Below are 12,439 nucleotides of genomic sequence, written 5' to 3' on the forward strand. Positions count from 1 at the left end.
GGTCGTCCAGAGGAACCTTCTGGAAAATCTAGTGCATTTTGCATAGACCGTTGTCAGCCTACAATTTATCTTGATCCTGCAAGCATGCATCTAGGGAAAGTGTTTGGTCAGAGGATTCTATGACGGATACGGATAATTTATCCTTATAATAAATCCAGATTTTACCCCCTGCTCCATCATTAGAGAAAGAAGAATGAAGCCGAGTTTAAGTCCTAACCCCACTCTCCTACCATCCCTCGCCATTGGCTCTAGGATAGCTACAATCGAGGGGTTGTCAGCCCTGATTAGCCTGAGAGCTGTCCGAATCGTGGCAACATTGGCCAAACCCTGAGCATTCTAGATGAGGAGACTATCCATCAGACACATTCCCATTGGACTCCGTTCTCCTTTTCAGCCTAGCTAATCTCTGCTCCCAATTTTCTATTGCAAATGGGACCATAATCGTTCCTGTTGAGCAATCACCATGTGTCCCCTCCTCATGGAATCGAAGAGGAATCGTATTGTCCTCACGGTACAGAGAAATCCAATTGCCTGTATACAGATGTACATCCATCTGTGAGCCCTTTGAGAGGTAGGGAGTCACCGCCAAAAGTCTATTGAGGTTGGGGGGTGTGGGGGTTCCCAACATCCAGATGTCATTCTGGGTCCCTGTCTCGTAGAGGGATCCTAAGAGAATTCGTAGCTGCTTTTATGAGATGCAACTGATTTGGTTCAATTGTATTAAATTATGCACTCTGTAAACTGGGAAGAGGACACACCTGACCGGGAACCTGATGTTCGGCAATATCCTAGGAAGGTGCCTGTCGGGTCTGTGAACTTCATTGGAGATAGGTCTGCACCTATCTGGGTTGGGCTCGTTCTGTAGTGGGGCTTCAGGAGTGTCTGCTTCATGGCTTGCATGTGACTGATGTTGTTCGTTGGGAGAAAATTGATCTGGGGCCTATTCGATGTGTGGAGAGAACTGATCACCTCCCTGATGCCTAGCATTGCTGGGTGGAGCTCCTTTGGCCAACTCCACTATCGGGGAAATGGGCGAAGAGCGATTTATGGAGACCCTTTCAGAGGTAGGATGGGCTCCTACGTTCCTTCCTGAGGGGTGGGCTATGATATGTTGGCTCTGGTTGAGTATGGCATTTTCACAAACACTTGACTGACGCCTGAGTTGGGCATTTTCACAAACTTCAGCCATACTGTTTGTAGAATCGTCGTTGTTATTTCCAATAGTGTTGCTGACCCAATCTTTTGATGAATCCTCATCTCCTTCTGAGCTTCTACTAGTATTCCAGGGGGCGTCGAGTGGTGATGAGTCCACCTTGGTTTCCATTTGAGCCCATATCCTGTATATTTTCCCTTTGACATCCAGCATTTGGGGGAAGGGGATCAAAGGACGATCCAGTTTCCGAATCTTAATCCTTGCAAACATCTAAAAAATTTCAAACTTTGAGTTCGTGTCAATTTGGATCACCTCCCCATACACGCTGCCAAGGTCGCGGATGACCGATTCCAACCATGCGTGGGCCGGAATCCCAAATAGTCGGATCCAAGACTCCTCTTCTTCAACTGCGATTTCCGGAGACCAGGGTCTAACATCTATCAAACCCATCTGTTGCCAGAAAGGGGGGTCAGCTACGAAGTCTGAAATATCTGCCCTAGATTTAAAGGAGAGGCGGAAACTGTAGGCAGATAATCGAGTGACATCAATTGCTGAAGATTTAAATCTGGAGGACCTGAAGCCATCGACCAGATGTAGAACAGAGATGATTTTTCCACTTGAATAGCCCACCAGTGCCAGTTCTAGGTCGAGAAGCTTTTCGGAGACCGCGACGGGGTTTGCGACCGTGATCTGTCATGTGGGGAACATAGGCGGCAGCGTCGCTGGAGGTTTTTCCCATCCTCTCTTTGGAATTGATTCGCTCGCCAACGTCGTCGGAAAGTGAATGCCCCCATCTATCGTATCCCCTGTTCCTCCAGGTGCCTCCCTATCTGTTGCAAATCAGTGACGATTTTTGGGGCAGGCATCCTTTACCATAACCTGTCTTTCGTCTATCCTCTGGCCATCTAGGACTCCCTTGGCTGCCCTAGCATCATCCTCGTACATGAACCTGACAAATCCATAACCCCTAGACTTGCTTGTCCCTGGGTGTCACGCCCTAGACTCGGTAATCGGACTCACAAGGAACCCAATGGCCGGTTTTGGCCGCAACAACCTCCGTAGTACCTCATTCTCGGCTCATGAGGCAGCTTTCGATCTTGGGATCCTACAAGGAGGATTTTCATAACAATATAATCATTTTCAAAACGAGCATACCTAAGATCACAGCAAGTTTATCTGACAATAACAAGGCACACATTACAAAATCCACTAAGAATTTGAACTTTTACAAGTTTACATCAGGTTCAAAAGGACATACAAAAAATAATAGAAAAGGAGAGAAAGTCAGCAACACTGGGTCCTCAAGCTTAGCTCTAATCTACGCTCTGCCGCTCTACGACACCTGCCTAAGATCACCTGCACGCATCAATTGTGCATAAGCTTATAAAAGCTTAGAAGGTGGTGAAAGTGTGTGACAATGGTGCACAGAAGAATAGTAGGAGGAACATGCTCAATGACAATATCACTGGCCTTACCGAGGCTTATCAAGAATGCGATGCAATGAGTACTGGGCGCTATACCAAGACAATGCATGAAGAGGCTTATACAGTCAATGCTAATACGATGTAAGTAATGCCAATGCTCATATCTAAACCACATGTCAAATACATTTCCAATCATAAGAAAATCACCGGGGTCCATTACACTACAGAATGACTGCCGCTTTACAAACCTGCACAGTCAAACGAGTGTAAGAGACCTCACTACCCGCCCGTGGATAGCCAATCACCAACGAGGCTCGATGGTACCAGACCCATCTCACGAGTTAGTCAGACTCAGCCTAATACTACCCTCCCTCACAGGCGGATAAGGCCACATCTCTACCCAATTGACTACACGACAGTAGGAGTCGCTGCCTAACGGTATAAGGCCCTTGTGCGCTCATAGTTTTCACTCGGTCATGGTGTTGAGGCAGTCCCTTGGTACCATAGAAGTTTTGAAAATTTCACCCATGGGCATCCTATGCACCCGGTATGCTTAAGTATCATTTTCGGTGTCCACACATGCGGCCATCCACGAATGTCCCTGTGGAGGCAAGGCCCTGATGAAGCAAGGGCGGTATCATCATGAAATGTGATACTAATGCATGAGTCACACATACAGATCATGCACCAGCTTCAGGCACTCAATGTGCATAAGGGGAGAAACTTCATCCCTCTATGACCACCACACAATGCAATCAATACACATAGATGATGCATATGGGTCACAATGATTTAACTGCGCTACCTGTAGAATATGTATTCCTCCTTCCCAAGGAGGGACAAAGACAAGATATATATAGACAAGTACTCTAAGGAGAAATGAAGTTCTCTTAGTGGGGGCTCAATAATTTGGGATGACCCACAAGCTAGAGGAGTCCTAAAACCTCAAGGAGGAAATGGGCCTAACAAGGTCCAAGGTGGGCCTTCAACCACGTATAAGGTCCTTATGGGCCTACCTTAGGGCTACCAAGGAGGACATCTAACCTCAACTGGGTCCCAAAAAGATAGCCTACTACATATGTAAAGAAAAGTCCAAGGCCCAATCAATCCATGACCTAGTGGGCCATACACTAAGCCCAATACATAGGCAACCTGGTGGGCCCTTAAGCAAGGTTAGGGCCCAACCAATAAGGGTCATGGGTTCACTCATTGTGGTGGAACTAATGGGCAGCCCATTATCCCAACATATGGGAAATCCTTATATTTAACACAAGTAAGTTGGGCCTCACATCTCGGCCCAAGTATGGATTTATTATAGTGGGCAAGCAAGGGGCCAACTACTTGAGTATTTGGCCCATAAGACCCATCACAATGGCATGGTAAATATAGGACAAATTTCAGCCGAACCAAGGCTATAAGGCCCATTAATTAACTAGAAGACTAGCCCAAGAAGAATCCAATTGGAATGGGCCTTTAATCATGCACTAATTAAGCCCAAAAATAAAATTAAAATGGTAAGATAACTGACTTAATCCTCCTCAAATCTAGTGGGCCACACTGCCCCAAAACAATATTTATAGGCAACAATTACTGGGCTCATTGCCAAATTCCAGCCCACCCATTTTTCTGGGTTGTTTGGAATCCAACAACAAAAAATTATTTTATAGTAGATGAAATTCCTGATGGCCTACATACATAACAATGGGTCCCACCAAATGAGAGGGGGGCATATAACTCATATATCAAGTGGGCCATGCCGTTGGAGTGCAGGCCCGGCAGCAGCCCAAGACAGGGATGCCTTATGTGTAGGCAGCCCTATGGGCCGAGGTATTTAGCCCAGAATCTCATTCAAATGGGACCCAATTGGAAACCACCGAAGGGGAAGATGATCAAGTCCCTTAAGGACCCCGCATGGATGGATGATGAGATATACAACACGTCTAGGTGGGCCCACAAAGCATGCTAGATGGCCAGCCAAGGCTGGACGCCCCAGCCTGGGCATCCCTGCCTAGTGGGCCACTCCATGCCGCACCGCGGGTAGTACAAGGGCTTGATGGCTCTTAAATTTTGCATGGGTGGGCCACATCCACACAAAATTTTAGAATTTTTGGACATCTAGAAATATTTTAATTAATTTAAATAAAGCAGTCTGTCCAGAAAATCGGATTGACCTAGACGTCCCAACGTGGGGGGCCAGTCCAGCCCTTGCCACGGTGTGCACAGGGGTCTGTTGGTCCCAAAAATTGGTAAGTGGGTCCTACCATGGGTGGGTCACACCTCTACAAAAATTTAAGATTTTTTTACAACTAGAGATATTTTAATTTATTTTAAGAAAATAATCTGTCCTGAGATACTGCCTGATCTGGTCACCACAATATAGTGGGCCGGTCCAGCCACCACCATGGTGTGTACAAGTGTCCATTGGCCCCCAAATTTTGTAGGTGAGTCTTACCATGGGTGGGTCACCTCTCTGCAAAAGTTTATAATTTTTGAGGTAGTATAAGTATTTTATTTAATTCACACAAATTATGGACAACAAGGTCTAGAAATAATTCCTATTGAAACAATGCTGCTGCCCCTGAATTGTGCACCCCATTAGACTAGGCCCAGATCTGCCAAAAATTTGGGAAAATGTAGGGCCAACATCCCTGTACAAGTATACAAAAAGGTGGGGTCCACAAAGGTGGCCCACCATTTCAAAAATACGCTGATATTTATGTTTTTACAACATGCAGAGTGGCTAGACAGTCCAGAAAATATGGACTGATCAACCTTCTTGGCCCACCTTTTTGGGTGATCAATCAAGGGCGGATGGAGGTGGGATTCAACACACATCAAAGTGGGGTCCACACCTCCAAGAATCATCTATCAATGGGGGTGAAACATCCCTCTTATCAGTCCATAATCTTAACCCAAAAACCATCCAGCAACTGTCCAGAAAATTTCTGGACAGCAACATATATATGAAATGAACTGAGCATGGGAACCAACATAAGGGGAATCACCCCATGAAATCAGTGTTGTGGTCCACCTCAGTGGGCCCCACAAACATCCAGACTAATTTCCGTTCATAAAACCTATTGCATGTATCCGATATAGAGAAATTAGGGTGCCAACGTCCAAGGAATGGACAACCATGGGCATCCACCTTGCTTGGACGGTCTGGATATTCCAAGGCCCCCAAGTGGGCCACACACATCAGAAATGAAAGATAGAATAAGGAAAAAAAAGGTCCAGCCACAAGAGAGGATCTCCTCCAGTATTGAGGTCCTCTGTTCATCACAATACATTCATGTCATCCATTAGATCATATACAATCTAGATCTAGCACATGCATAGAGTTAGGAATCAATCCAATGGTGGGAATGCCTTTCCCACCTAAATCTATGGTCTAGATGACCCCTAAAAGACATGCATCAAGGAAAAATGCCATGATGGGGTCCATGGAGAATGGCCCCATCTATGGAGCTTGCATGCAAAGGAATGGACCATTAGCCTCAATCATGGAAACATGAGAGACCTCCATCATCACTTGATGGGCCCCACAAGTTCCTAAGGATGAGATGAAGGGGAATCTACCACAAGAAAATTAGAAAATACTAAGCTAAGTGTACCCACCTTAATGGATCTTCAAGATTCTTCTATCTTCAAGCTCTTTAAGCTCCAAGGGTTATATATCTATGATTGAGATTACTTTTCAAAGGTTAGATTGGGAGGTTTTTGAGAGAAAATGGGCTGGAGTTGCTGGAATATGGGGGACGTCCAAGGGCTTTCTCTTGTGTTGCTAGAGGAGAGAAAATAAAGGATATGAGAAGAAGATGGAGTGTTGTAGAGAACTCATCATTGCAATGTAAGGAAATCATTACTTTTTGGGAAGAAAACTCATAATGACCTTTTTGGAAAGAAAATCCATGATGGCTTGTAAGAGAGTTGACTAGATGGCTATAAGTAATGATAGCTCTCATATGAAATGATGGAACTAGGGTGGGTCCACCTAAGAAAACGTACACAAGCACCAGGTGGGTCCGACATCATGATCAATGGCCCAAATAATGTGTGGCGTACAACTTTTGATACACACATTGGATTTATGCACGAGACACAGCGTTGGAACCGCAACGACGATGCGGTCGCAATGGCATAGGTCTTGGATCAATCCGGGTCGAGTCTACGTAACTGAAATCAAGGATGACCGCAAACACTACCCAAGGGTCGCAAGTCACCGGAATTTGATTGGTAAGACCGCGGGACCAAAATGGACGAGATGCATACTCACATACATACATGCACACATCCGAACTCGAGTTGGGTCTCACACTAGGAAGCATAGAAGAAAAACCTCCGAAACCCTCCCATACCATTGAAAGATTTTTATCAAATCCGCTGAAGAAACGGAGAAAGGAAGGTTGCCGACGAAGAGGGTATTTCATACGAAGGGGTAGCTTTTCCGAATTCCATCTCCCCTCCCCAATCTCTGTGGGGAGGGGCAACGATTTCTCAGTCGTCGCCTCTCTCTCTCTCTCTCTCTCTCTCTCTCTCTCTAACACCTAAAATGACTTCAATCTAAAACTTAACTCCTAAAATGACCCTGTATGTTTTGCAAATTATTTAGTCCTAATGGATGATCACTAGCCCTGTTTAAAAAAATACCCAAGATTAGGCTGGATTAGCTCCTCCGGCCTGACTTCTTTTGATCATGGCACACCATGAAATCATCGATGACCTGTTCTACTACCCTATAAATCCAAAAGTTTCCATTTTCTCATGGTCATCCATTTTCCAAGTCTTTAATCGAATGGTTATTACCATCCAATCAAAGTATTTTTTTTAGTACTGTGATCTATTTAGGGTAAATCCCACTGAATAAATGGTTTAAATTGTTGACTAATGACATTTATCCATTTAAAAAAGAAAAAAAAAACCTTAATCGCTATAACTATGAAACTTCTAAAGAAATGAGGTCGACCTTATAGAAACTTCCCACGAGGTTGAGCTTTGTGTGCCCTACTATGATGTGTGCCAGACATCCCCACCATCTAATGTCTACACCATCACACACCTTTCCATGCTGACCATGGGCCTTGAAATTAGGCCAATTCATGACTTAGGTGGGCTACACCATAGACAACAGTTGAGAGTGGATGCGCACCAATTGAAACCTTCATGATTGCCTATAGAGCCCACTAAGATGTGGTTTAGAAATCTAACCCATCCATTTTGTGTGTCTCACTTGGATGAGGGGTCACACCAAATTTAAGGTCATTCCAAAACTCAGGTGGGCCCCACCAAGTGCTTTTAGATGTTTTAGGGATGATTTTATATGGTTTCATATTGTGTGTCCCACCTGAGTTTTAGATATGGCTGATTTTTGGGACATCCCATAACCTAGAGGAGACCCACAAAATGCATGGTGTCGATGTCCAACACGCATCATAGTGGAGCCCAGAGAGCTCGACCTCATTGAACCATTTCCTTATGTATGTAAGTGTATTATTAAAACTAGGTTTTTAGGAGAAGGGTTATTAGGACGTTGAAAAAGCTTTGCCTTTACCTAAATCTATTTTTGAGGGGCATTTAAAAAGCTTTCAAGTTAATACAAAGCATAAAAGGTTGTCATGTGAAGAAAAACACTCATTGATGATACCTCTTTCTTGATGTCCTCTTTGGAATTCTGAACAGGAGGAAATGAGAGAAACATAAGAACAATGTGTTTAGAAAAATTCATAACCAACTTTATTATTTTCATGCATAAAGATAATAAATTACCTAGTAAAAAACAAGGAAAATCATTGAACCAATTAAAAATAATAATAATAATCTACAAGATCACCCTAAGGACGCCTCTGGCATCCAAGGGAACAAGCTGGCCATAGACCATGCATGTTCATTAAGTGGAATGCATTAGGTGTGTATTTGTTTTTCATTTTGCAGACATCCCAAAAACTACTCCTTTTTCTTTTCTTTTTTTCTTTAACCGCTTTTCACACACATATTAAAATGTGAGATAGTTTTGAGCTACTAGGACTTGCTAGCACACAATTGAAATTTCAGGCCATTGGATCGGCTACTTGGGCGGGCCAGAATCTCATATTTAATCCTAGTCATTGACTCATTGTTATCATTTTAACAAACACTACAAAGAAAATTGAGTTAAAGAATATATATATATATATATATATATATATATACACACGGTCCAAAATTGAATATTAGTTGCTAACATCATTTTATTTGTTAATTGTTACACAGAAGGATAAGTCAGAGTACCGGCATGCGTTCGAAATATGGCATGGATTGGGGCCAGATAAGCCTCCTACAGGTGTATTGATGCGCAAGGAATTTCACCGCAAACTCATGTATAATATGAGCCCTGAAGAGGTAATGATAATATAGAAAGAGTCATATATGACTCGTCCGAGTCAACTCGGATTCACTTCTAACCAATCTGATTTTATACTCTAGCGATTCAACCGTCCTTGATCGCACCCGATTCACCGAGTCTAGCTCCTTATTAGTCTTTTAATATTGATTCAGCTTTCAGTACACATGGAAAATATGTGCAAAATCTAAATCAATTAACACAGTTGGTCCATCTTGGATTGACTCACTTTCAGATTGAATAATATATACTTACCCTTGGATAAGAAATGGACGGTGTAAGGGACTTTGGTTGTCCTATCATAACCGTCTATGCTCAAATAGACTACACCATAGAAAACTGTGAGGACAATGACACATTGAAACCTTTTTAAAAGGCACACCGAATTTATTTATTTTTTACCATCTAACCTCCCGTTGATGACCTTATCAACGGGGAAAAACAAATATAGGCATTTTAGTGCACGTACTCTAAAATGATCTAGAAAAACAAATGGATGGTGTAGATATAATAATCGTAAATGATAGTAGGCCCCACGGTCACAAATCCGGGATCCATCAAAGAGCGTCCATGAAAAACCCCGTCTAGATAAGAGAGTGATATTCACGGTCCAAGTCCAAATTTTGGCTTCTCGTTTGACAACGGTGGCTTTGGACCGTTAGCATCCTAGACTCAAAATCAGGCAGTTCAATGGTGCGTCTGTTAGCGCAAATTACACTTTTAGAATTTATGTAAATAATAAAGAAATCAAAATGTTAAGGACTGGCTAAAGTACATGTGATCACAATGTCCTTAAAACATTATTCGTCCATTCTCAAAATGATCGACTACTTATAGGTTGCACATAAATAGCTTTTAGGATACGACAAATCTGTATATGGTTGTACATTCAGCAAGCAGGAAGAATCACAAATAGAACTTTATGTACACAATTTTATATAACAGATATAACAAAATAAATTAAATCTGAGATCAAAGAGAAGATCAGAAAATTATAGCTGGTGTAGACCACTGCTCTGGTCTATTTGTTGAGGACTACTGGCTGAGGTTCATATTGAGCCTTGCTGACTTGATCAGAAGTTAGTAGAACTTTTCTTGTTGGATCGTATGTAAGTGTGATTCGAGTGGTTTGTGATGGTCCAATGAACTACATAGACATTGTTTATATAGGTCAGGATTGCTAGCTGTTTTGGTCTAGGGTCATAACTCCATATGTCCGTTTATGACTATTGGTGAGAAACTAGCCGTTATTTGGTTATTTCTGACTGCTATGTATGTGAGACAACCAACTACTGCATGCTAGCCATTTAGATTCATTGGCTAGTCATTTTATGACTACTAAGCTAGATACATGCAGCAGTTTCTACATGGTCTTATTTAATACTGCATGTGCAGTTACACCTCTCTCAAACGGCTAGTTTTCAGTCTCTATAAAAGACTATCTGGTCTCATTCAGACTACTTTCCCACAACACTCCAACCACTTAACCTAAAGCCTCTGTCACACCGCGACTCACGCTTGTCTCGCACCAGTTCGCGTAAGGTCACAAGGGAGCGACCCATCTACGAAACGATGCGCATGTGGGAAGTGCAAAGTGCGCCACTAGCGCCTATATAGCCACACTGCCTCACATGCCTACACCCTCGCACTGAAATCGTGCCTGTGTATGTTCCCGGTACTCCACGGATCTAACAAGTAAATAATAAGGTACTCAACACCTTATATATAAACACAATATTTTTCGATATGAAACTATTCCCAAAACACCAAAAACCCAAGTTTTTCAAACAAACATTTGATATACATATATAATTTTTATTTAAAATATTTTTTAAACAATATTTTCATAACAATTCCCCCACTTGATTGAAAAGGTATTTTCAAAAGAAATATCTGTTAGAATATAAATAGCTTTTATGCATTTTTTTTAAAAAGATATCTTTTGATTTGAATATTTCCTTAGTGGTAGTATCTCAAAGCTCTATCGAAATTCCTAGTAGCCGCAGCTTTAAACTAGTTATTCCTAAATAACAAAACCAGAGAAACTACACATATTCACTTTATGTTTTTTAGAATTCACACAAATCTTGCTCGACATAATTAATGGACATGTGCTTATCCTATTTCATGAACGATCCTGAGAGAAACTCTAACTCTCATGAGAGACGACACCATCTCTGAATGTGAAATCCTTTCAGTGTCTCCGTTACTATTAAAACACTTGTCATTTTAGACTGAATTTCATTAAGAGTTCTAAAACTTAACTTTTTATCTATAACACACAACACTTATCTATTACGAATGAAGTTCTATATAATTTTAGTGTTGAGACTTGCCACATATCAGTAACTTGTTTATACCCATTGAACCCGAACTTATAGATTTTCTAGTTTTTGGGTTGGATTTCCATTACTAGTAGAACTTTGGTTAAAGAGTTTTAACCCCATCCCTCTACATGTTACATTTACTACCCCTCGTTAGAGAGGTTTAGTAAAAGAGTCAGTCAAATTATTACTTGATTTCACATAAGAAATTGGAATGATTTCATCTTAAATCAACAATTGTCTTATATAATCATATTGTAAACTTATATATTTAGACTTTCTATTATAAGTATCATTGTAGGCTCTAGCTAATGTGGACACAGAGATAGTATAGGATTCACACAAAAATATATTTCTAATAAAAGATCCATAAACCACTTAGCCTATTTGCCTATTGCAGCTAAGACTATAACTAAGACTCTATAATCGAGTGAGTTATGCAGGTTTGTTTCTTAGATCCTCAAGACACAGTTGTACCTCTTAGGGTGAATACTCATCCTATAGTGGACTTATTGTCCCCTATACTCAATATCCAACTCACATCAGTATATCCTTCCAATATAACAGGAAACCCTAAGTAAAATAGCTATAAGTCTTTGATTGCTTTTAAGTAACAAAGAACTTTAGTGTCACGCCCCAAACTCGGAAACCGGGCTCACAAAATTCCCGATCGCCGAATCTGGCGCCGACAGCCTCCGTAGAACCCCATTCTCGACTCCCAGCGCCCATTCGCCAGGTTCCGATCCTGGGATGCTACAAGGAGGATTTTGTACATCAGTTTGATTCGTAATAAGCATAACCAAAGGCATAACCCACAAACAACAACCAAAAACTCCATCACATTTCCACTATAATAAAAAACTTTACAAGTACAATGAGCATAAGGGAAATACAATGAAGATAGACCAAAAACTCCAAAAGAAGATCAGCTACGCGCCCAAGCCTCAGCGCTGCTGCAAACCAACGTCACCTGCACGCAACGGTCGTGCATAAGCTTGTAGAAAGCTTAGAGGGTGGTGAAAGTGTATGCTCAAGGTGATAATGTAGTTATGCAGTATCAGAGTAATGCGGAACATGCTGATGAATGCTAAGAATCCCATTAGCCGTACCAAGGCCATGCGGTGCAAAGAATGATGTCGGCCATACCAAGGCCATGCAA

The 12,439-nt window shown here is 42.0% G+C and overlaps 1 protein-coding gene across 5 annotated transcripts in view; it reads left to right on the plus strand.

The window, feature by feature from the left end:
* Positions 1-12,439, plus strand: part of LOC131223879 (methylesterase 17-like) — a 71,303-nt gene that overhangs the window by 18,603 nt on the left and 40,261 nt on the right. For all 5 annotated transcript variants that reach the window (XM_058219413.1, XM_058219412.1, XM_058219414.1 and 2 more), the window contains exon 3: positions 8,827-8,955. In XM_058219413.1, the coding sequence (XP_058075396.1) occupies positions 8,827-8,955 (129 nt within the window). The remainder of the gene's footprint in view (positions 1-8,826; positions 8,956-12,439) is intronic.

Source organism: Magnolia sinica, chromosome 13, assembly GCF_029962835.1.
Source record: "Magnolia sinica isolate HGM2019 chromosome 13, MsV1, whole genome shotgun sequence".
Classification (NCBI taxonomy): domain Eukaryota; kingdom Viridiplantae; phylum Streptophyta; class Magnoliopsida; order Magnoliales; family Magnoliaceae; genus Magnolia; species Magnolia sinica.